This window comes from Calliphora vicina, unplaced genomic scaffold (assembly GCF_958450345.1).
Source record: "Calliphora vicina unplaced genomic scaffold, idCalVici1.1 scaffold_18, whole genome shotgun sequence".
NCBI lineage: Eukaryota > Metazoa > Arthropoda > Insecta > Diptera > Calliphoridae > Calliphora > Calliphora vicina.
In genome coordinates, this window is record NW_027052672.1 from 523,617 (window position 1) to 549,907 (window position 26,291).

At 31.0% G+C, this 26,291-nt stretch overlaps 1 protein-coding gene and 1 pseudogene across 1 annotated transcript; both read left to right on the top strand.

Annotated features, from left to right (window-relative positions):
- Positions 1–10,903: 10,903 nt before the first annotated feature.
- On the top strand, positions 10,904–15,070 carry LOC135963154 (snurportin-1-like; annotated as a pseudogene).
- A 7,066-nt stretch (positions 15,071–22,136) lies between these two features.
- On the top strand, positions 22,137–25,615 carry LOC135963158 (uncharacterized). The gene is made up of 4 exons (XM_065514928.1): positions 22,137–22,422; positions 22,497–22,682; positions 22,761–22,829; positions 24,407–25,615. The coding sequence occupies exons 1-4, from the start codon at positions 22,147–22,149 to the stop codon at positions 25,613–25,615; spliced, it is 1,740 nt and encodes a 579-aa protein (XP_065371000.1). The 5' UTR covers positions 22,137–22,146.
- The last annotated feature ends 676 nt before the right edge of the window (positions 25,616–26,291 follow it).

Sequence of the window (26,291 nt, forward strand, 5' to 3'; positions counted from 1 at the left end):
TGGGCACTGACAGTCTTACCCAATTTTTTTATTTGTGGATAAGGGCAATTAAAATTATACCCAATTTTCTGATAGGTAATAGCACACACAATATAAAAATAGCATTTTAATATATTTGCAAAGCATCAACTTTCTAAAACTAATGAATAAAATTTGACTACGATGGTGTACGATTTTAAGTGACATTCACTGTACATAGACAAGTATGAAAATAAATTCATTATCCATTTGCTTTTTTAGTAAACAAGGATCTGCATTTCCTTGAACAAACCCTTCCTGTTTAAGTATATCAAATAATTTTGTGTTCCAGCATCGCGCTGCTTGTTTGAGGCCATACAAACTTTTTTGTAGTTTACATACCATTACTTCTTTGTTATTTTTACATACTTCATATCCAACTGGTTGTCGCATATATATATCTTCATCAAGATCGCCGTTTAGAAATGCTGTTTTTATATCGTAGTGCTTGACTTTGTAATTCTTGGAACCAGCAATTGTTAAAAACATTCTCAATGTAGATTGTCTTACGACTGGTGCGAAAACTTCGTCGTAATCAACTCCGTATTTTTGGCTAAAGCCCTGTGCAACCAGCCGAGCTTTGTATTTCAAAATTTCGCCATTCGAACACCGTTTAATTTTATAAATCCACCTGCATCCTATAGCTTTTCGTCCCTCGGGTAACGGTACCACCTTCCAAGTTTTGTTGTTTTCTAACGATTTCATTTCTTCATTCATAGCTTTAACCCATTCTTCCTTCTCATCGCATTCTATGGCTTGTTTATAAGTACTGGGTTCAAACTTTTTTACTAAATTTACATACCGTTTTGGCGGTACACCAATATTCGAACGATTTGATCTTCTCAAAGGTACTTGTGGCTCTGAAATTTGTTCTAAATCATTAGATTTATTTGAATTTGAAATTACCTTCAAATCATTGGAATCACTGGAAGCATTAATAGTATCTTCATCTTCAGATTGCACTAAAAACTCTTCATCTGCTGAATAATAATCTTCATTATTATAATTTGGAATTTCGTTGCACTGAATGACTGTGTCTGAATCTCTGCTGCTCAAATTCACTTCAACTTCTTCTGGTTTAGAATGTACCATTTCGATTTTTCTTGAAGTAGACTTAAGTATTTTGTAATCTCGACTTATTACTATTCTTAAATTCGTCAAATTTAAAAAACGTAGTGCTTTTGACTCTTCTGAGTATCCCACAAATATCAATACTTCAGTTTTCTGATCTAACTTTTTACGTTTTTGCGTTGGTATAAGTACATGAGCTTCAGAACCGAAAACTTCAAATAGATTTACGTCAACCTTCTTATTTTCCCATATTTCAAATGGAATGCTTTTGTTAGACCTTGTACTGATTCGATTTTGAATAAAATTCGCTGTTATCACTGCTTCTCCCCAAAAAATATTTGGTAGATTAGCATCTGCAAGCATACATCTTACCATCTCGACCAAATAACGATTTCTCCTCTCTGCAATTCCATTTTGTTGCGGAGTGTATGGCGCTGTCAAATGTTGTTGTGTACCCATACTCTTGAGGTATTCCTTAACATTATCTCCAAGATATTCACCGCCACGATCTGAACGCAATATTTTAGGAATCTTATTAAATTTGGTCTTAACGTAATGAAAATATTCCTTGAGTTTCATTACTACATCACTCTTATTTTTCAGCAAGTATATTACGCAATATCGGCTGAAATCGTCAATGAAAGTAACGAAATATCGATATCCACTTGGAGTAGATACATTCATCACTGCTACATCTGTATGCACCAAATCAAGTACGGTTTTCGACTGTTCACTTGATTCATTTGGAAATGATCTTCGTGTCATCTTACCACTGAGACATATTTCGCACTCCTCATTACTATCACAATCACTTGGTTTAATATTTGCATCCTTTAAAACATGTTTTACAGCATTAATATCTCTATGACCCATTTTTCGATGCCAATCGTGTATGCATCCATTGTGTTTTTCATTGTTTACCATGTTTACTTCATTGCTCTTCACCCTTAATTTGTAAAGATCTTCCACTAAATCGCCAATCGCAACAGTAACGTTATTTTTTATAATTCTACATATTTTATTTTCAAAAAATACACCGTAACCCTTTTCAGCCAACATTTTTACTGATAAAAGATTACATTCAATCGATGGAACATAAATAGCTTCCTTAATAAAAATTCTTTCGGTTGAATTATCCTCTTTAATAACTTCGATATATCCCGAACCTTTACCTTGAGAGTTAATTTGGTATCCATTGGCTACGTTTACCGACTCAATGTGGGTTTCATCCAGATTTGTAAAGAAGTTTTTCTGATTAGATATATGGCACGTAGCCCCAGAGTCTAAAAACCAGTCACCTTTTCCACATTTACCAATCCAAAAACAATGCTCTTGATTGCCTTCCTTTACCTCAGGACTTCCTGTCATGTTGACTTTATTCTTCTTTGCCAAGAATTCTTTATAAAATTTGCAGTCCTTCTTAAAATGGCCAGTTTTATCACAGTAGTAACATTTTTTAGAACTGTTATGTTGGTCTTTTTGCGGTTTTCCTTTGTGAACTTTCATTACTGTTGTATCTGATGATGACCTTTTATAAACCTTACGTGTTGCTTCCTCAATCAACTTTCCTTTCACAAAGTTTAGATTTAGATCTTCATCACTTCGAGCTTCTAAAGCGACAATAAGTGGATCATAAGTATCAGGAAGACTTCTTAATAACATTGCTACTGCCCATGAATCACTTAATGGATCACCCATGACAGCTAGTTGATCAACGTATGACATCATCTCATTAATATGAGCTTCCATTTTTTCATCATCTGCTAGTTGCATCTTACATATAGACTTCATTATATGTACCCTTGTATTTAAAGATGGTTTCTCATAATGATCTTGCAAATTTTTCCAATAATCAGATGCATTTGCGGAATTTTTGAAATAAATTAATTGTGCATCCTCCACCATGAGTCCAATACACGCTTTTGCCTGCCCATCTCTCTTTATCCAGTTAGCATCCGGCTCTGTGGGTTTTGGCTTTGAAACAATATCCCACAGATCTTCTTTAATTAAAATCAATTCCATTTTAATTTTCCATACTGAATAATTTGCTCCATTGAGCTTGCTGACGGTAGATTTAATTTCTTCTCTTGAATACATTTCTAAATTAATGGCCCGTAACCTGTAGAGAAAATGTAATTCTATGTTCGTATAGTTCAAAGGTTTATTTCAGAATAAAATTATTTTGTTTTTCATTTTGTTATAAGTTCAAAAACCTACTTATATAAATATCAATACAATTTAACAAAGTATAAAACTAACAAGTTTGTTATAATTATAATAAATATTCCAATAGGGGATAGGTCCATTCAAACTTTGATGTCATAAACAAATTTTTCATGAAAAATTTAAAATTAGAAAATATATTGCCACAATTATACAAGGCGTTGGGCATCATATCTGGGAACGGGAACGATAAGCGGACACTCATAGGAATCTAATGGCATACAAAGAATGTTTGGAAAAACTTGAACGTGGGGGGTAGGTCCATTCAAACTTTGATGTCATAAACATATTTCATAAAAAATTTTAAATTAGAAAAAAAATTGCCACAATTATACAAGGCGTTGGGCATCATATCTGGGAACGGGCACGATAAGTAGACACCCGTAGGAATCTAATGGCATACAGAGAATGTTTGGAAAAACTTGAACTTGGAGGGTAGGTCCATTCAAACATTGATGTCATGAACAAATTTTTCATGAAAAATTTAAAATTAGAAAATATATTGCCACAATTATACAAGGCGATAGGCATCATATCTGGGAACGGGCACGATAAGTGGACACCCGTAGGAATCTAATGGCATGCAGAGAATGTTTGGAAAAACTTGAACGTGGGGGGTAGGTCCATTCAAACTTTGATGTCATAAACATATTTCATAAAAAATTTTAAATTAGAAAAAAAATTGCCACAATTATACAAGGCGTTGGGCATCATATCTGGGAACGGGCACGATAAGTGGACACCCGTAGGAATCTAATGGCATACAGAGAATGTTTGTAAAAACTTGATCTTGGAGGGTAGGTCCATTCAAACATTGATGTCATGAAAAAATTTTTCATGAAAAATTTAAAATTAGAAAATATATTGCCACAATTATACAAGGCATTGGGCATCATATCTGGGAACGGGCACGATAAGTGGACACCCGTAGGAATCTAATGGCATACAGAGAATGTTTGGAAAAACTTGAACTTGGGGGGTAGGTCCATTCAAACTTTGATGTCATAAACATTTTTCATAAAAAATTTTAAATTAGAAAATAAATTGCCACAATTATACAAGGCGTTGTATAATTGGGAACGGGCACGATAAGTTGACACCCGTAGGAATCTAATGGCATACAGAGAATGTTTGGAAAAACTTGAACTTGGGGGGTAGGTCCATTCAAACATTGATGTCATAAACATTTTTCATAAAAAAATTTAAATTAGAAAATAAATTGCCACAATTATACAAGGCGTTGGGCATCATATCTGGGAACGGGCACGATAAGTGGACACGATAAGTGGACACTTTTACAAGAAACATGAAGATAGAGATGTACAATCAAGTAAGTATTCAGATTAATAGTAATCATATGTAAGTACTTGGTACTTGAATACTTACTTGATTTTACATATCTATCTTCATGTTTCTTGTAAAACACACATTGATCATTTTTCTTAAAAGATTGAATTTTAGTAAATGAATTAATCAAATTAATAAATGAATGCAACAGAAGTTATTATGCCATTCGATTCCTACAAGTGTCCACTTATCGTGCCCGTACCCAGATATGATGCCCAACGCCTTGTATAATTGTGGCAAATTTTTGTTGTAATTTAAAATTTTTTATGAAAAATGTTTATGACATCAAAGTTTGAATGGGCCTACTCCCTACGTTCAAGTTTTTCCAAACATTCTTTGTATGCCATTAGATTCCTATGAGTGACCACTTATCGTGCCCGTTCCCAGATGTAATGCCCAACGCCTTGTATAATTGTGGCAATTTTTTTTGTAATATAAAATTTTTTATGAAAAATGTTTATGACATCAAAGTTTGAATGGGCCTACTCCCTACGTTCAAGTTTTTCCAAACATTCTTTGTATTCCTATGAGTGTCCACTTATCATGCCCGTTCCCAGATATGATGCCCAACGCCTTGTATAATTGTGGCAATTTGTTTTCTAATTTTAAATTTTTCATGAAAAATTTTTTCATGACATCAATGTTTGAATGGACCTACCCCCCAGTTCAAGTTTTTCCAAACATTCTCTGTATGCCATTACATTCCCACGGGTGTCCACTTATCGTGCCCGTTCCCAGATATGATGCCCAACGCCTTGTATAATTGTGGCAATTTTTTTTTTAATTTTAAATTTTTTATGAAAAATGTTTATGACATCAAAGTTTGAATGGACCTACCCCCCAAGTTCAAGTTTTTCCAAATATTCTCTGTATGCCATTAGATTCCTACGGGTGTCCACTTATCGTGCCCGTTCCCAGATATGATGCCCAACGCCTTGTATAATTGTGGCAATTTATTTTCTAATTTAAAATTGTTTATGAAAAATGTTTATGACATCAATGTTTGAATGGACCTACCCCCCAAGTTCAAGTTTTTCCAAGCATTCTCTGTATGCCATTAGATTCTTACGGGTGTCCACTTATCGTGCCCGTTCCCAGATATGATGCCCAACGCCTTGTATAATTGTGGCAATTTATTTTCTAATTTTAAATTTTTTATGAAAAATGTTTATGACATCAAAGTTTGAATGGACCTACCCCCCAAGTTCAAGTTTTTCCAAACATTCTCTGTATGCCATTAGATTCCTACGGGTGTCCACTTATCGTGCCCGTTCCCAGATATGATGCCCAATGCCTTGTATAATTGTGGCAATATATTTTCTAATTTTAAATTTTTCATGAAAAATGTTTATGACATCAATGATTGAATGGACCTACCCCCAAGTTCAAGTTTTTCGAAACATTCTCTGTATGCCATTAGATTCCTACGGGTGTCCACTTATCGTGCCTCTTCCCAGATATGATGCCCAACGCCTTGTATAATTGTGGCAATTTATTTTCTAATTTAAAATTTTTTATGAAAAATATTTATGACATCAATGTTTGAATGGACCTACCCCCCAAGTTCAAGTTTTTCCAAACATTCTCTGTATGCCATTAGATTCCTACGGGTGTCCACTTATCGTGCCCGTTCCCAGATATGATGCCCAACGCCTTGTATAATTGTGGAAATTACTGACGCCCGTGAACAAAACAACCTGGAGAAAACAAACCGGAAACAGCTGATTGTTTTTTGTTGCTGTAGATGTTTTTATTTGTTTTGGTGTGGTGAATATAAAAAATAAAATTTGTTATTGTAATACTTTGTTAAAATGTCAAAATGAAGTTTGTTACATATGAACAAACCGCAACATAACCTTAAAATAAACTAATCATAAAAAAATTTTAATAACTTTGATATATACAGAAAAAACATCTACAGCAACAAAAAACAATCAGCTGTTTCCGGTTTGTTTTCTCCAGGTTGTTTTGTTCACGGGCGTCAGTTTTATTATAAACTTTTTTACGCAGCTGAAGAAAGCAAACAGGCCTATTTGGCAAACTTTTTTTACAGAGTTCTTATGTAAACATAAGAAAAAATGTAAACAAAAGCATGACAAAAATATTGCTATATTTGTGGAATCATTAGCTGGTCATTTTAAAAGATATTTTAATTTTAAAAACTGGAATAAATTACTGAATTACCGTAGAATCAGATTTCGTGGTTGTCACTTGCGCCATTTTAGTACACCACGTGTTATTCAAATTTCAATTTAATCATCTACATTGGTGTTTCGTAGCAGACTTTTGCTCCTAAAAACGAAAATATTCGTTGAGCACCAATATGGAAAAAAGTTCTGAATAGAGGACCAAAATATCTATTAAATGATGTATCGATCATTATCCTAAGTGCTTTCATTCAGATGTAATATGACAGCAAACTTTTGAAAAGTAGAAAAATAAGTAAATTTTGATTTTTTTCCCTAAAAATTAAAATATTCGTTGAGCACCATTATGGAAATGAGTTCCGAATAGGGGACAGAAATACCTATTTATTGATGTATTGAACACTTTTCCAAGTACTTTCAGTCAGAAGTTATAGGTCAGCAAACTTTTGAAAAGTAGAAAAATAAGTAAAAAGTTTTTTCGTTCTAACACATAAAATATTCGTTGAGCACCAATATGGAAATAATTTCTGAATAGATGACGAAAATACCTATTTACTGGTGTATCAATCATTTTTCCAAGTGCTTTCACTCAGAAGTGATAGGTCAGCAAACTTTTGAAAAATAAAAAAATAAGTAAATTTTGTTTTTTTTTCCTAAAAAATTAAAATATTCGTTGAGCACCATTATGGAAATGAGTTCCGAATAGGGGACAGAAATACCTATTTATTGATGTATTGAACACTTTTCCAAGTACTTTCAGTCAGAAGTTATAGGTCAGCAAACTTTTGAAAAGTAGAAAAATAAGTAAAAAGTTTTTTCGTTCTAACACATAAAATATTCGTTGAGTATCGATCGTTTTTCCAAGTACTTTCATTCAGAAGTGATAGGTCAGCAAACTTTTGAAAAATAAAAAAATAAGTAAATTTTGTTTTTTTTTCCTCAAGATTATAATATTCGTTGAGCACCAATATGGAAATGTGTTCCGAATAGGGGACAAAAATACCTATTTATTGAGGTATTGAACATTTTTCTAAGTACTTTCAATCAGAAGTTATCACTTTCTAAACATTGAAAAAATCTAATGTGATTATGTGTGTGCACACATGTATAAGCATAGCGGCAAACCGTATATAAAAAATGTAAACAAAAAATTAACAAAATATAGCATTATTCATTTAATCACCAACAGGTCGTTCTAGGAGCTATTTTAATTTTAAAAACAGGAATTAATTAATCGTTTTGAGGAGCAAAAGTCTGCTACGAAGCAACAATGTAGATGATTAAATTTAAATTTTAATAATATGTTGTCGAATGAAATGGCGCAAGTGACAACCATGAAATCTGATTCTATAGATTTGCAGTTATTCGTTTCCGTTTTTTATTTTAAAATGTCGTTTAAAATAACTCTATGATGAGTCCACAAATAAAGCAATATTTTTGCCATGCTTTTATTTACATTTTAATGACACGTGCTAACCCATATATACAAAATACTACCTTTTTATACAACTCTGAAAAAAGTTTGCTAAAAATGAAAAAAGTTTGTTTTCTTCAGCTCGGTAACTTTTTTCTAATTTCGGTAAACTTTTTTCAGAGATGTATAAAAAGGTAGTATTTCATAAGCACGTGCGTTTTTTATGTAAACAATTATTGAACAAAATTTAGTTAAATTAATGTTATCACCAACAGGACAATTTTGAACCTATTTAAAATTAAAAAACGGGATCAAAATTTGTATGGCCCTAGAATCAAATTTTAAGTTGGCCACTTTCGGTATTTTAACTACAGTGGCTCACAGCTTATTTCGTGCATATGAGTTTTTATAAAAAATTTCGTTATATTTTTATAATTATCTTACACATTAAAAAAAGAACACCGACAAATATTTGAAAATATGGTATTATTTATTGTATTAACAAAAAAAATTAAAAACAATTTATTAAAAATATTTAACATAAAAACGAAATTTCAAGAAAAATAACCTCTCAGCTTATTTCGTGAACATACTAAATTAATTTATTACAAACAATAAATTAAAACAATTTTATTCATATTTTAAAGAAAACTAATATTTTGTGGGATATATCTTTTGTTTTAAAACTGATTTAAGTCTAGATTACATAGAGTTAATCAGTTTTTGTGTATATTCCGTCGTTATCTTCTGCCTTTCATGTTGGAGTGCATTTTTTAAGTCCTGCTTATTATTTATCTGATGTTTTCTAATATTTCTCTCAAGAAAACTCCATAAATTCTCAATAACATTGATATATAATATTATACCCAATTTCTCAGAACTTTGCAATAAATTATTTTTCAATAAGTTAAAATATACATTTTTGTCCATAGTGCCATCGATTAATACTAAATTCCCGACCCCTGTTTTTTTTGATTACATTACTTTGCTTTAACACATCACTGATATTGTAGTACAAAATATTTGCTATCCCTTATTAAGAGAACTGCCCTATAATCTGATTTTGTATTTTTGAAACGTCAAATTTGACATCTCTGTATACTTTGTGCCCCTATTGACGACATGCATCCACAAAGGATACAGAGGTGTCAAATTTGGCAGTTCAAAAACACTAAAATCAGCTTTTTTGAATTGGTTTCGTTAGAAAGATAAAACAAATTTGCGGTTTAATACAGACCAAGGCGTATTAAACAAGGTGACAGCAGTGGCGAATTGAAATAAATACAGGCGAATTCACTTATTTTTTATATATAGAGTTTGACATACGGGCGTACGGGCGAATATTTTTTATATATGTAGTTTGACATTTGTGCGTGCTATTTCTATAATCAGCTGTGCTGCCGATGGCACCTTATTAAATGCACCTTGATACAGACAGTGCGTTAAAACAAACAACACTATATAATGCTATTTTGTAAACAAAACAAGAAAACAAAAGAAAATGAAAATAAATTTTATGCAAACTTTTAAAATAATTTACCAAAAATGTACTTACCTCCAATAAGAAAACATAAAACCAAAAGAAAACCATAAAAACGCGCTAAAAAATAAGCACAAAACCAGTTGAAATGGTTTCGTGCGAATCAAGGTGCATTTAATAAGGTGCCATCGGCAGCACAGCTGATTATAGAAATAGCACGCACAAATGTCAAACTACATATATAAAAAATATTCGCCCGTACGCCCTTGTGTCAAACTCTATATATAAAAAATAAGTGAATTCGCCTGTATTTATTTCAATTCGCCACTGCTGTCACCTTGTTAAATACGCCTTGGTGCGAATGAGACAAACATATTTTTTTTGCCGTGTCGCCTCTGTATACTTTGTGCTGTAGGTTTGGATCAAGGTGCATTTAATAAGGTGCCATCAGGAGCACAGCTGATTACAGAACTAGCACGCGATAATGTCAAACTACATATATAAAAAATATTCGCCGGAACGCCATTATGTCAAACTCCATATATAAAAATTAAGTGAATTCGCCTGTATTTATTTCAATTCTCCACTGCTGTCACCTTGTTAATTACGCCTTGGTTTAGATCAAAGTAAATTAATAAAGTAGCGACCAAAGTAAATTAATAAAGTAGACTCAGTAGAACAGCTGACTATTTTTTTTATTCAGTCTGAACTGTCAATTCACTTGTAGTTGTTGTAGCGAAAAATACAACAAGCCCAAAAGCAAAAACAACAACAGGTAACTTTGACAGCTCAGACCTTAAACCAAAAACAAAATTGCTTGTGGTTTTTGTAAATGTTGTATTTGTTGTAGTACTGTCGCTACTTTATTAATTTATTTTGGTAGCGACCAAGGAGCATTTAATAAGGTGCCATCGGCAGCACAGCTGATTATAGAAATAGCACGCACAAATGTCAAACTACATATATAAAAAATATTCGCCCGTACGCCCGTATGTCAAACTCTATATATAAAAAATAAGTGAATTCGCCTGTATTTATTTCAATTCGCCACTGCTGTCACCTTGTTAAATACGCCTTGGTTGTAGTGATGCAGTCACCTTTCTAAGTGTGCCCTGGTCGCTACTTTATTAATTTACTTTGCCACCACTGTTATTTGCTACAGCTGCGAATTTTTTGACAAACATTTTTCACGATAAAAACGCGATGTTACAGATTCTATACAAACAAAATCTTGATGGAAAGGAGCGTCAGGAAATACGTAGAACAAGACTATTGCACCAACAACAAATTAAACGCTTAGAACAACATGATGACCAAAGACACCATAAAGAGACAAATTGTAACGAACAAAAATGCAAGTCCTACAAGAAAAAGTACAAAAATCATAATATAGAAAACATAGATCTGCAACTTTCTGAATGGCTAAAGGAAAAACCGGATAATTTCGATGATTGGCTATTAGTACCATGTCCGAAAGGTCAACGTTGTTTGGTGGTCGCTGCGAAAGGAGAAACAAAAATGTTTAGCAAAAATAAATCATTTTTTAGTTTTTAAGATTCCAATCTTACGGGCTATTTATGGTCAATCATTTGTTACCAAATGTGTAAATAAAAATCAAAGTATTTTCATTTTTATTATTATTTACCCAACGTTTCGTTTGTTTGTTTCAAACTTCTTCAGGGGTTTTCTTTTATTGTTGAATTCTAGCGACAAAAACATATAAATATTTTATTATAAATCATTGAAAAACTTAAGATATCACAGTTCAACTTACGAAATTCTATTGTTTACATTGTCAATTAACTTATTATTTAAAAAACTGGACTTCACGACACAGAATTAATAAATAAATAAATAAATAATCATTACAACACAAACATATACTATAAGTCAAACTTAATACTAATATCACAGAACTTCAACTGATTTAATAATTAAATATTGCAGCGGAATATTGCAGTTTTGTGTTATCCTTGTCCTCTTTCGTGTTCATTGTATTGTGTATTTTTTGTTGTATTCTTAAGCTTTCAAGAGTGTATCGTTTGTTCTCTTTTTGTTCTCTGTCCAATATCTTAATATTGTCAAAATCCATCTTATGATTGCACTCCTTTACGTGCAGAGATGATGCCGTCGTTATTTTTCCTTTTTCAATATCTGTTTTGTGTTCATTAACTCTCGTCCCCAACATTCTCTTTGTCGTACCAATGTAAACCAAGTTACATCTCTCCCTTTCATTACCGTCACATTTTATCTCATAGACCACATTATCACTCTTAAGTTTGTCAATTTTTGTTTTGTTGTTTGTAAATAGATGCCTCAGTGTCATATTTGATTTGTAAGCTATTGTTGTTGTTTTCTCTGTGATCATTCTCTTCATTGTTTTTGTCTCCGTTAGTTTGGGAATAAATGGTACACTGTAAAAAACTTTTTCCTCCTCAGTGTTTGGATTTTTCTGCTGTTTTTCATATTTTAGTACTTTGTTGATTAAATTGTTCGTCATATATGTTGGGTAACTATTCTTTGTAAGTATTTTTCTTATTCTATTAATATTGGTTTTCCTGTATTCAACATCACTTATCTGTAATACTTTCCTTATTAAATTCGTCGCTGTACTTATCTTCATTTTCAATGGTTGTGTAGAGTTGAAGTTAACCATTCTACCTGAAGATGTGGGTTTCGTGTACCAATTTGTCCTTATTCTTCCATTATCCTTGATGATACTGATGTCCAGATACGGTATTGACATATTCTTCTCGCGTTCTATTGTAAATTGTATCTTATTGTGATAAACGTTCATTGTTTTTAATATCTTCTCTTCGTCCGATTTCCTTATAATCGCAAACAAGTCATCCACATACTTAGTGATAAACTTAATCTCTATATTATTAGCCCTTAATTCGTCAATTACATCGTCCAGTAGTGTGTCAAGTACAATATTTGCAATTGTTGGCGATAGGGGGTTTCCCATTGGCATACCATATGTTTGATGGTAAAATTTATTGTCAAAAGTGAGATAGTTATTATCAGTTAAACAAAACTGAAGAATTTTCAAAAATGTTTGCCTTGGTATTGCCGTGTGTTCCTTAAGTGTCTTCCATTTGTCAAGTATATTCCTTATAGCCAAGTGAATCGGTATATTAGTGAATAATGATACCACGTCGAAAGAGACCATAATATCGTCATTTTCCAATGAGACGCTTTCCAGTTTTCGTTTTAATTCTACTGAATTTTGTATATTGTATTTGGGCGACACAATATTCCTCAAAATTGTTCCAATATACTTCGAAAGACTGTAACACGGTACCTTCATGGATGCAGATATCGGTCGAAGTGGTATTCCGTCTTTGTGTATCTTTGGCAGTCCATATAACTCAGGTGCTGCTGCCGCTTGTGTCGTCATGTTGAATTTCTCGTATCTGGTAATGTACCCATCTTTTCCCAATTGTGTAATTAAGTTATTGTTCCTTTTCTGAAGACTAGTTGTTGGGTCAATTTCAATTTTCCTGTATGTGCTCTTGTCATCTAATAATTGGTACATTTTCTCCATATAATCTCTCCTATATAATATCACAGTTTTATTCCCCTTGTCTGCCGTAGTTATAATTATGTCCTTCTCGTGTTTCTTAATGAAGTTCCTGGTGACCTCGTATATACTCAGTATAAATTTATCTTTCTCCGTATTCCTAAGATTCCTTTTGAAGTATGCAATTCTGTTCGCTATTTTCGATCGCGTTATGTCCTTTTCTGTATCATCTTTTATACCCTGAACCCATTGTTCCATGTCAGCTATAAGCGGTATAGGTGTGAAATTCTTTCTATCTACTGGTATTGCAAACTTGTTCCCCAGTGATAATAACCATTTATGTTCCATTTCAAACTCTATACTCGTGTGGTTAATAAACCAGTCGTCATTGTATACGAGGTTCAGTTTCTCAAACCTCTCGTGTTTCAATTTCGTCATCTTCATTGAATGTGTAAGTTTTATCCTCGATCTGATATTGTAAAATTTATCCCACTGTTGGTTCTTGAATTTCGTAAGTTCCATTTTGTCAAGTGTATTTTTCATCTCCTTTTCAATCTTTCTGATCTCTGATCTTGTATATGTTGTGTTTGTATGTGTATCCTTTATCTCTATGTTCAATAACTTTGCGTGTAAGTTTGTCTCTATTTTCTCTATGTCTATCCGTGATGTTCTTGTTGTAACTAATTGTCTTAATGTTCTTGTACTGTTTTTTACATGTGTTGGTATGATTCCCATGTGTCTGCATTCTTGTAAAAATGTTGTTCTCTCCATCAATTTAGCCAATCTCTCCATCTCTCTGCTATATTTCTTCAGTAAGCTGCTAGTATGAATGTTGTATTTGTTCCTAATTTTCTCGAAGAAATTTTCCATACTTATTTTTGTCGTCATGATGTTATTTTTCGTTTCACCTCCTCTCTTCGGCGGGCCCTCCGATAGTTAATTTTCTAGTTTTCTATTTATGACCAATGATGTTGACAATTTTAGTTTTTAAGATTCCAATCTTACGGGCTATTTATGGTCAATCATTTGTTACCAAATGTGTAAATAAAAATCAAAGTATTTTCATTTTTATTATTATTTACCCAACGTTTCGTTTGTTTGTTTCAAACTTCTTCAGGGGTTTTCTTTTATTGTTGAATTCTAGCGACAAAAACATATAAATATTTTATTATAAATCATTGAAAAACTTAAGATATCACAGTTCAACTTATCATATCGCATGACATTCGCAAGTTTATTACCCGGAGGTGGTATTAATGGTTCTAACAATGACACCAGCATATTGGACTGTATTTACAACAAAGAAATGGACATGTTTTATGTACTAGATGCATTACATTTCTCTATACCATTGATTGATTGTGATGCCGAATTTCGTTTTTTTTTGGTTGAAATCGAAATTTAACGAACTTAATGAGTTGGAAGACATGTATAAATGTGATAACCTGAAAAGTTTTAAGCTTTTAGACTACTATGATATGTCAAATGAGGAACGCTTGGCAATGGCTTTTCAGAGGTGTCCCTTATGGCTGGATAATCAACCACAATTAGATGGATTTCTATTTTATCACAAAGAGTCTCATTATGTATGTGGTACTACTCCCATGGTTTGTTGGCTATTTCCATTTATGGTACCCGATGTAATACAAATGACAGTCAGCAGGTTTTATGAGTCACCAGTAAATTACTGTAAACAAAATCCTTGGCAGTATATGAACGAATTTGACAAGGAGATCACTATTAAACAATTGAAAAGAAAAACAAAACAATTGAAGGAACTGGTTCAAGACGAACAGTCCTCAGAATATTCAACAGCTGTGGAAGAAGATCAGAATAGTTATTTTTAAATCAATATGGATAAAGACATCCCACTAGAATCATTACTAACAAGGGATAAACTATTAGAATTGGAGGACGATTCTTATTAATAGGGATTATTTTAGTTTTAATTTATGTATACATATTAATATATAAGGGAATATAAACTTCAAAATATAATCGACCATTTTATTATTAATAACCAGTGAAACCGGAAATATGCTCTAAAAAAAGCGTTTTAGGCGCTTTAAATATGCAGTAAAAACTTTAAAATATGCTCTTAAAATTTAAAAAATAAGCTCTTAAAAAAACAAACTTTTACATAATTTATTTATAGATTTTTGGTAATTATTCGAACTTTTTATATATATAATTTGAAAGTAAATTTTTAATTAGGCTTAAGTTCATTTTTATTATAATTTATTTGTAATAATTCAAAGAATATCACTGAATACTAAAATTTTAGACAACTGGCAAATTGGAATGCATTTTCTACCCTGCCAAGGGCGTCATCAACAATCTTCATTGTCAAGGTCTATTTGTAAATATCATCTATTTAACTTACTATTATTAGGAATTAGAATATGGGAAGCCTAATTCATATTTATATTATTTGTAAATTAGACGAAATTTCAAATATTTTTATTATATATGTGTATTCTTATTATTACAAATTTATCATTTTATTAGTGTTGCTGTAGTCAACCTTTGGTTAACAATTTAGCTATGAATGTTTTTGTGTTTTTCGTTCTTTCTCCTTGGTGTTGATTCATTGAATCAAACTGGAGATTGAAAATTGATTTTAGTCTTTTATTGTGCCATGTGTATATTTTATTTATAGATTTTTGGTAATTATTCGAACTTTTTATACATATATATAATTTGAAAGTAAATTTTTAATTAGGCTTAAGTTCATTTTTATTATAATTTATTTGTAATAATTCAAAGAATATCACTGAATACTAAAATTTTAGACAACTGGCAAATTGGAATGCATTTTCTACCCTGCCAAGGGCGTCATCAACAATCTTCAAGCCTAATTAAAAATTTACTTTCAAATTCTTTTACATAATTTTTAACCAAAAAAAATTTACTTAAATTTTCAAATAAAAATCGTTGTCTATTGGATCTGAAAACATTTTTAAATATAGAAAATGTTCTTTCGGCATCAACTGATGTTACAGGAGCAAATTTAAAAGACAACATTTCTTTAACACTTAGAACGGTTAAGTTTGAATTAGAACTAAAATTTGATATTTAGATGGAGCTATTATTAAAATAGTGCTTATTTTATATTAAAACAAGAAAGAGAGCTATATTCGGCTGTGCCGAATCTTATATACCCTTCACCTAATTATACTTCAAAATAAAAAATTTAAATATTTTTAGGTGAACAAAAATTTTTTTCAGTTTTTTCATTTTTTGGATAAATTTTAAAAAAAATTTCTGTTTTTTAAATTTTTTTTGGTGAAAAGCCATCTATTTTTCAATTTTGAATTTTAAACAAAGGAAGTAAAAACCTGTAACACAATTGCGAAAAATAAGTAAGACAAAATTTGTTTTTGATAAACTCAAAATATGCTATTAAACAGTAAAATATGCTCTAAAAAAAGCAAAATATGACATAAATATGCTCTTAAAACAAATATATGCAAAAATATGTATTTAAGGGTAAAATATGCAAAAATATGCACTAACAAATCGATGCCAAAATTCTTAAATAGTTCTGAAACGTGTAAATATCTTATCCATGTGCTCATTCGACTCACCAGAAAAAACATGCATTTGCATATTTTGGTTTCCCTGTTAATAACACTTATGTCCACTTTGGTGAAATGCATTGAAATGTTGAAAAATAAAAAGATTTTTATTAATATTTACAACAAACATGAAATTTACTTAAAATAAAAGAATAATTAAAAATAGCTCTGGTAAATAATATCATCTGGTAAGACAGATATGGAGGATAATAATCACATTCACTTATATTTCATGTAATCAATTGAAAAAAATCAAAATCGGTAATGCCTTAACATTGGTCAAGATAATATGTAATAATTAGGGTATTCAATCGATTAACCGTTAATCGGTTAACCGATTAATTTTGGACGGTTAACTGTTCGAATAATTTAAAATTGCCGATTTTCAAATAACAAATAAACCGATTAATTTGTGTCGATTAACCGATTAACCGAAATTCCTTTTTTCCATTTCAATTCAAATACAAATTTCAAATTAAAATTATATATTTTTTCAAACATCCAAGAAAAATGTTTAGTGAGAATAACAACTGACATATTTAATTTACATGTATTTGAAACTTTGTTTGCATTTACATTTTTATTTTTTATTTTTTTTATTTTATTTTAATTTTATTCAGTAATAAAAAGCCAATTTGGCCAAAATAATATTACATAGTAATACAATAAACCTAAGTATAAAAAGGTTTAAATATTCAATAAATTTCATGTTACAATACTTTCAAATGGGCAGAACTTAACGAAACTATCAAAAGTATTCAATATTTAAAACAATCCGATGATATAACGAAATATTTGATATGCTTAGAAAAAACTAAAAAAGCTGAGATATTGGATATTCTTTATCATGCTTTCGATTTCTCCAACATCTACAATCATCGAGAGAGTTTTTTCCAAGTCAAGTTTTATTAAATCTAAAGAAAAAAATCGTTTAAGAGGAAAAAAATTAAATTATATTCTTTTTTTTAAAACATTATTTCAGAAGATCTCACTAAAATCCTAAAAAAAATTTAGTTTTTTGTATACAAAAAGGATCTAAAATACCTTATTTGCTATTATTTTTTGGTTGAATTGTTATGGTTTTGTTTGTTTTTTATGTTTTTGTACCCAAAATTCGTGGTTGTATTTTCAATGTAATTTTTTCGTCCTGGTGTCAATATTTGGCGAGCTGGATTATGGGATAAAAAGGTCCTTTTTTGAGGTTTTTTTACATTTTTTCCTTATTTCTTTCAAAGGAAGTATATGTAAATTTGGTATCATATGAAAGGGCTTTGAGAGACGCATTCAATTTTTAATTAAAAAATTATAAAAATTTTCGACAAAATTTTAGTTTTTTTAATTTGTTCATAGAATTTATTCAAATACATAGATGAAATTTCTTGTTCATAAACATCATGAATTTCACCGAAACGGTTTTTCTCGTTTTTTAAAATTCAGTCCTAATTTCATCCCTATCTGACAATCTCTGTATACTCAATTTATAGTATATGCAATGGGCATCAAAATAACTCAAATTTTATAAGCTGGACTGAATTTTAAAAACGAGAAAAACCATTTCGGTGAAATTACATGATGTTTAGATCAAGAAATTTCATCTATGTATTTGAATAATCTATGAACAAATTAAAAAAAAACGAAAATTTTTAAATAATTTTTTTTTTTTTTTTTAAATTTCTATAACCAATTGAATGCGTCTCTCAAAGACCTTTCATATGATACCAAATTTACATATACTTCCTTTGGAAGAAATATGGAAAAATGTAAAAGACCTCAAAAAAGGACCTTTTTATCCAGCTCGCCAAATATAGACCCCATGAATCAAATTTTCATTTTAGGCGGGAACATCGATACCTTATTTTTTCTCCATATAAACGGGGCCACCCTAATGTACATACAGTATTGGCCATAACTAAAGCCTCAATGGATTTTTTCAAATCATAATTTTTTTGATAAAAACGGCTTTTTTTGGATGTATTTTGTATATATTTTATTAACTAATATTGTTAATGTTCATTTAATATTCATTTAGTAAAAGATAATTTTATTAAAAATTAATTTAAAATGATAAATCATATAAAAACTCAAAACGCAACGGACAAAACAAAAGCACCCTCTTATAAGATGTTAAAAAATTTGACTCGGTACTGCATATTACACGATATTATGATTCCTTGATCAAAAGAGCAATACAAAAAGATCCTACAGCATCAGCTATTCAAGTAGGACAAGTTTAAGATTATGCGTTAGCGAAAGAACAATCCGTAGAAGAGTAGTAGAAGCCCGATTATTCAGCTGACGACCAGCACAAAAACATTTCTATCAGCTAAGAACAAGAAAGCTAGACTGAAATTTGCCAAAGCCCACATCGACTGGAGTGTCCAAAAATTAAAGACAGTACTGTTCCCTGCCGAATCCAAATACAACTTAAAAAGTTCCGCTGGAATAAGGCGTGTACGCTGACCAAAAGGAGGAAGACTGAATCCTAGGTATTGCAAAGGAACAATTAAACATGGAGGAGGCAATGTAATGGTCTGGGGTTGCTTTTCTGGTCAAGGATTTGGGCCAAATCATAAAATTTATGGGATTATGGATCGGTTCATGTACCGTGATGTATTGAAAGCTGTAATGTTGCCTTATGCCATTGAAGAGATGCCAATTATAGGGAGCTTCCAACAGGATAACGATCCTAAGCACCCCTCCAAAGTTTGTAAGACTTGGCTACACAGCAATAAGATTCAAGTTCTTCATTGGCCTGGTCAATCTCCCGATCTCAATCCTATTGAGAACTTGTGGCACATTATTAATATGAAAATAAATCGTGAAAATTGTTGAAATAAGGATCGGAAATTTTCACGATTTATTTCATGCCGTTAAAATAGTCTGGGAAGGAATATCGAAAAACGCCATAAAAACATATTATCTTCTATGCCAAGTAGTGTTTATAAACCGGTTAACCGAAAAACCGGTTTTTCTTTCAAATCTCGGTTTTTTGCGAACCGGTTAATTTAAAATGTTGATTTTCGGTTAACCGGTTTATCCGGTTTTTATCACTCGGTTAACCGGTTTTTAAAATTTGGGACTAAAATTGATAAATCTCACGTTTTTGTGCATTTTTAATATTTATATTCATATTTTAATATTCATTGTATACACATTATTGGTCTGATTTGAAACCTAAACTGCTGATTTACAATACAAAACTCTTTAGATTAATATTTTTAAGAATTACAACGATTCTAAATAATAGAGGACGATGAGTTTACTTAAAAACTTTTTTGCACATAATGAAACTATTAAAAATTAAAATTAAATTCCGCATAATTCTATAAGTTTAGGCTAAATATTACTAATGATTCATTAAAAACTTAGTGATGATCTTACCAAACGCTAAATTGAATTCGATGTACATACCTTCCTTCAATAAATTTGACTTCATTAGTGTATTTTGTTCTTAAAATTTTAATTTATTAATCATTTCGTTAGCTTTTCAGAAATATTACAGGAGAGACAAAAAACGTTCTAAAATTCATTATTTGAAATATTTATGAAATCTGATAATGGAGTTTTTTATCACAGCTAAGTGGAAGTGCGTTTACATATAGGTCCTTTTTTGGGACTTGGAACATTTTGTCTTTCATATCAGAAAGTAGAAGTTATCAAATATTAAATTAAAAAAGTGATTTACATTTTTTGGTTGAAATTTAATGAATAAACCAATAATTAAAACAAGTATTTTATATTTAGTAACATATTTATAATCATTTCCATTTGACTGAGATAATAATTTCGAAATTTTTACAAAATAAATGGACTTAGCTCTTTTGTATATTCATAGGTATTTAATATTAACCATTCCTGACTACTAAAAATTAAAAAATTTAAAGCTGTATATACTTTTTTGTACATTTTATGTTTTCTACACATATATGACAGTTAACCGGTTTAACTGGTTTTTTCGATGTCGGTTAACCGAAAAACCGGTTTTTTAAAAAAGGCCATTTTTCGGTTAACCGACAAACCGGTTTTTTAAAAAGTCGGTTTTTTATAAACACTAATGCCAAGAGATGTTCTTGTGCCATCCAAAACAAAGGATTTGCAACAAAAAATTAACTACAATTTTTTTTTTTATATTATATCCTTGAAGGGGTGCTTTAGTTTTGTCCGTTTCATTTTCTACCTTAAAATATTTTTTGATTTTAAGTTACCTCTTATAGAAAGGTTAACTTTGAAAGTATTTGTTTATCAATACTAAACATATTAACAAATGAAAATAATACATAATAGATATTTAAAACTTTGATTTTATACAAAAAATACCATATGAAAAAAATTCATTGAGGGGTTGCTTTAGTTATGGCCAATACTGTATATCCTAATTGGCATCTATAGACCTTTTAATTATCAGGTCTGTCACAGAATTCCATTTCGATCGAAAGTTGAATTAATTCCGTTTTTTGCTTCAGAAAAAGTAAAACGAAAATTTCTTTCGGAATGAAACCGCTTTCAGATTTGAAATTGGAATTGATATTTCTTTGTAGTTATTTGTTTTTCTAAAAATTTTAATCAGTTTCTGTAGCAAAAAGTTCACTTTTGCTTTAATATAAAAAACGCAGTCAAATTAAATTCAGAAATACAGAATTATTAATTCTATATATTTTATATATTTATTGTAGAATTTGCTGTTTCATATCGTTAGATTAACCGAAAAACCTAATTTGTTTTTTAAACTTTACAATAAAGAACACTGTCCTTTAAAAATAATGGTGCTTATCCTCCAATTGTTTATTTTTAAAATAAATGATAATAGTAAGTATGAATACATGTGTATCATAATAATAAATAATGTCGAGCTAATCGTGTTAAAAGTTATGTGAACAACTTTTGCCGTAGTGAGATAATCATGATATTATCGTGATAATCATAAAGTATGAATGTTCTATGAAAAAAAAGAAAAATGTCCATAATTTAAAAGTCCAAAGATGATTTTAAATCACCTGGAGATTCGACATAGAGATCTCTCATTGATGTCACGCAAAGTGGGTTAGACTTACGTTGTACCTATTACCTTAAGTTTGGCGACTTTTAATATAAATTATTTTAAATAAAAATATTTGTTATGTGTTCTTAACAGTATTCGGTTCATTTACTCGGTTAAAACCACCATATCTATTTCACTATTTATATTACAAATACAGATTTTCCCTTTTTGAACATGCGCTTTAAATGTTTCTAAAAGGATACAAAATTCCAGGGCATAACTTTAACTCTAAAGATAAACACACAGTTTAATGTTTAAATAAAAATAAATTCAACAAACGAAAACTATAAATTATTACAAAAATAAAATGGTTATACAACGGGGTTGGAAAATATTAAGTGATACTGGCTCGACTTCAGCTTCTTCAACAGAGGCAAATAGATCTCCAATGGGTGGTTTAAATTCTTCCTCAGATGATTCAAACTGTTCCAATCAAACTACTCATTCCATGGTCACAAGTGTGGCCAGTCCTCCAAATAGTTCAGTTAAAATTGAAACGTCGTCAATAACTTCCAACAACTCCAATCACAATAATACCACCAACACCAACCATCATCAACAACAACCACACACCGAAACCATGGTAAGGCATCATACTATATTTTTTTTGCAACGTCAACAATAATTATTATAATAAACAAATGTTCCTATTTAAAGAAATTTATTACAACACCGCAAATGGCGGAAAATACTTTGCAAAAATTGCGCCAACGTTTTTCCAATACCACACCATTGACAAGTTCTTCTTCTGAGTCCGCTATGCGTTCTTTGGAACTGGTACGGATTGCAGTGCAGTCAGCATTTGACAAGGAAATTGATGAAATGGTTAAACATTTCATAGAGGTAGGTATTTTATTTTCATTTAAATAAGTACATACTTACATAAATAATAATTTCCTTTGTAATTTGTTCATACTTCAGACCTACTTTAAGCCTGCTTTCAGCAATATCAAGGAAAATTTAGGTCAAGGTGCTATTAATGACGATGCTGTAAGTACATTTAATTAAATATACATATATTTTTACAGTTTTGAGATTATAAAATCCATAAATAATCATATTTTTCGCAACAATTCTGTTGTATTGAATATCATAGAGTTCGAAAATACTTATAGTTTTTCTCGATCTCTTTAAACACATATTAAAAATTATGCATTATGTGTTCTTAAAGAAAAAAAAATTCCAGTTTTATATTCACAGAAGAACTGTGTTTCTTGAATGAATTTGGGAATTTACACACTATTACTTTAAATAACTCTTCACCTATGGATACAGTTGTCTCAAGATACATTCATGATCTTAACGACAATATTCTTGAAAGATCAAACTTGCAACTTACCAATTTATCTAAAAGTAACAAAAGAAATCGTAAGTGTACTGGACAGCGCTGCCGTTTTGGTCCAATTGGACCAAAATTGGTAGATTTAAGTTAACAAATTGACTTTTGGTAGTTTGGTTGGTTTGTTTCGATTTTTGTCGCATTTTGGTAGGTTTTTTGAATAAAAAAAAAAATCATAACAAAAACTATGTTAATCTTTAATAATAAAATTATTTATAAAATATGAAGACAGAATTATCTTAATTATGCATTCAATATTAAGGTGGAGCGATAATGTATGAAATTTTTTTGTTTTTTGTTTTCAACGGCATAGCGATATAAAGTTGCCTTTTAATGAGTATGTTAAACGTACGAAAGATTACTTACCTGGTTTGATGTTTTGAGGTGCCCCAACACAATTAAAAATCAGAAAAATTGCCTATTTTTCATATGGTCATTAAACAACTTTATGCTTTATAAACTTTAGTTTATGTTGAATATAAATAAATAAATATTCTGATGTATTGTTAGGTCAATATAATTATACTACATTTTTTCTTGAAAAACTAAATTCATATTTCATACGTTTTACAACCCACATATGCCGAAGTGGGTATTTTTATACCCAATCCACAAAATCGTACTTTTAGCTTAGGAAAGTGGGCCTAATCACTTGGTTATTGTTTTTACTGATAGAGGACATCCAAGACTACTTGACATAAGGAGGGCATTGGGGACTTCCACTCCCCCCGTTTTCTAAAGCCATTTATTTTTGTATTATTATAATGATGTTGAGGCACCCCTATATATACGATCCACCAAATGAAATTTTTTGTGTATATTTAGGAGTTAAAAAAGGTATTCCAAAGCGATTACGAAAAAAAATAAAAATCGCTCCACCCTATTTAATATACAGTTAAATACGCCTTGTTCTTTTATGTACAAGAAAATACAGATTTTGAAAGATTAAATAAAAACTGTAGATGATCATCGAAATGGTTTGCGTGTAAAAAAGGATTTGCGTTATACAGCTTTTAAACACTTATGTTCATACCGCATATAACGACATTTTCAGTTTAACGAACGAGCCTGACAACCTACATAAGTATGTATATCGGAAAACTTGATTCCCTTTTTTATAATTCCAAGATTTAAATTTTATAATACCCACTAAAATACATGTAAATAATTTTTGCTAATATGAATGCATATGAAATATGTATGTACATAAATCTTCTTTTATTTTTAGTTGCAAAAAATGTCATGCGCCCTATTGGAGAATGCGAAATCCCAGTATAAAATATTACGTTACAAACCACAACTATCTACTACCAGCAATATCATCACAGCTGTGCCGGAGATAAGTACAATGCGAGTGACATTAAAAAGACCAGCGCTTAATAAGCCGACATCAACTGCAATTGAAATGCAAAAGAGATTATTTTCCGAAAATATGATATTGAAACAAACAGTACAGCAACCACTACAGCAGCCACAACACCCACCAGCACAAGTATTGCCATCGGTAGGGCATATAAAGGCAACTTTAGCACAAAATCATCATCATAGCAGTGCATTCGTTCCACATAATCAATCGCAGCAGCCACAACCACAACCAAGGAGACAAATATTCTGGAATACAGCCCACATATCAACCACAACTAAATTCGTTTTGGACGTACAAGCAAATCAGGCATTTGGCTTTGGCACCGAAGGGAAGGAACGTTTAGCCAGCAAGCATCCCGAATTAATTCGTTATTTACCCGACACTGAAGATCGTGATTGGCTAATCCATCAGCAGATTATACCGCAGCAAAATCGAAATTCTCGATTTTTATTTCTGATATATGATGAGGTGTGTCGCTTGTATCAAACCCATGATATCTATAAAAATAAAGCGTCTATCGATTTATCCGTAATGATAACATTTACTGTTCCCGATTTTATGATACAAAAAATGAAAGTATTTTTTGTTGACCTGAATATTAAAAGTCGGGGACTTATTACAAACTCATATTCCATAGCTGGTGCAACAACAGCAACATTGCAGCAGCCTCAACAACAATCAAATAGTCACTTGCGCAATGCTTTACTTTTGGGCACTCAACAGTCCTTTTCAGCTTCCACCACAACGACGTCAAATGTTGCCACTACAAGTGATTCAGCATCGTCGTCTGCCAATGCCTCCTCATCTCCATCAACATCTTCTGCCTCATCTTCATCTTCCAATATAACATCTACAGACACATTGTTACAACAGAAATCCAAATCAAGCAATTTAAGTTCATCTCATGCTACTCTAACCGCACTCTTAAACAATTCCACCTCAACTTCAATGAATACATCAGTGAACTCAACAGCTATAAATGAAAAATCCGGTAATTCCTCAGTTAATTCGTCGACAAATCTATCAACATGTTCTCCCCCACCGTCTTTATTAAACAAGTTACGGAAATAAATTTCAAATAAATTAATATGTATAAGTACTTATTAGAATCCCCTAAACCCAAAGTGCGTTTATTTAATTGGTTGGGTCCAATTTTGTATTAGTATCTCACAAACAAAGGTTCGAAAGAATTAATTAAATTTTCAAAATCAAGATCAATTTTGTCTCTTAACCATTAAAGATAAAGAATTCATTAGTACTTCAAGGATAATTAATTCGCTCCTTATTGAATCATTAAATTTTTCAATAAAATCTCTTGAATGTTTAAATTTGTTAAATTCAAATCTATTCCAAAAAGTTTTTATGAAAATGCACCAATATTTTGAAACCGAGAATTCTACTAATGCAGTCCTCAAACTCAAGAAATCTTTATATGGACTTAAACAGTCTGGTCGGGAGTGGAATTTCAAGTTATGATAATGTTTTAAAAGACCTTGGATTTGTTGCATGCCCAAGTGAACTTTGATTGTATAGAGGTCATCACAATAAGAAGCTCAATTATATTGCCGTAGACGACATTAAATGAAATTAATAAACAAATACCAACTTGAAATCGAAAGGGATGGTGAAACTGGTTCGATTACCCTATGTCATAAAAATTATACAATATTATGGAATTTTTGAACGAATATAAGATGGAACAATGTAAATGTAAACCAATGTCTGTCTACACCTTTAAATTAAGGAT

Bases quoted from the DNA above. Each gene is read 5' to 3' on its own strand.
- LOC135963158 (XM_065514928.1), top strand. From the start codon at position 22,147: ATGGTTATACAACGGGGTTGGAAAATATTAAGTGATACTGGCTCGACT. The intron at 22,683-22,760 runs GTAGGTATTTTA...TTCATACTTCAG, and splicing joins TGGTTAAACATTTCATAGAG to ACCTACTTTAAGCCTGCTTT. The intron at 22,830-24,406 runs GTAAGTACATTT...TTTTATTTTTAG, and splicing joins GTGCTATTAATGACGATGCT to TTGCAAAAAATGTCATGCGC.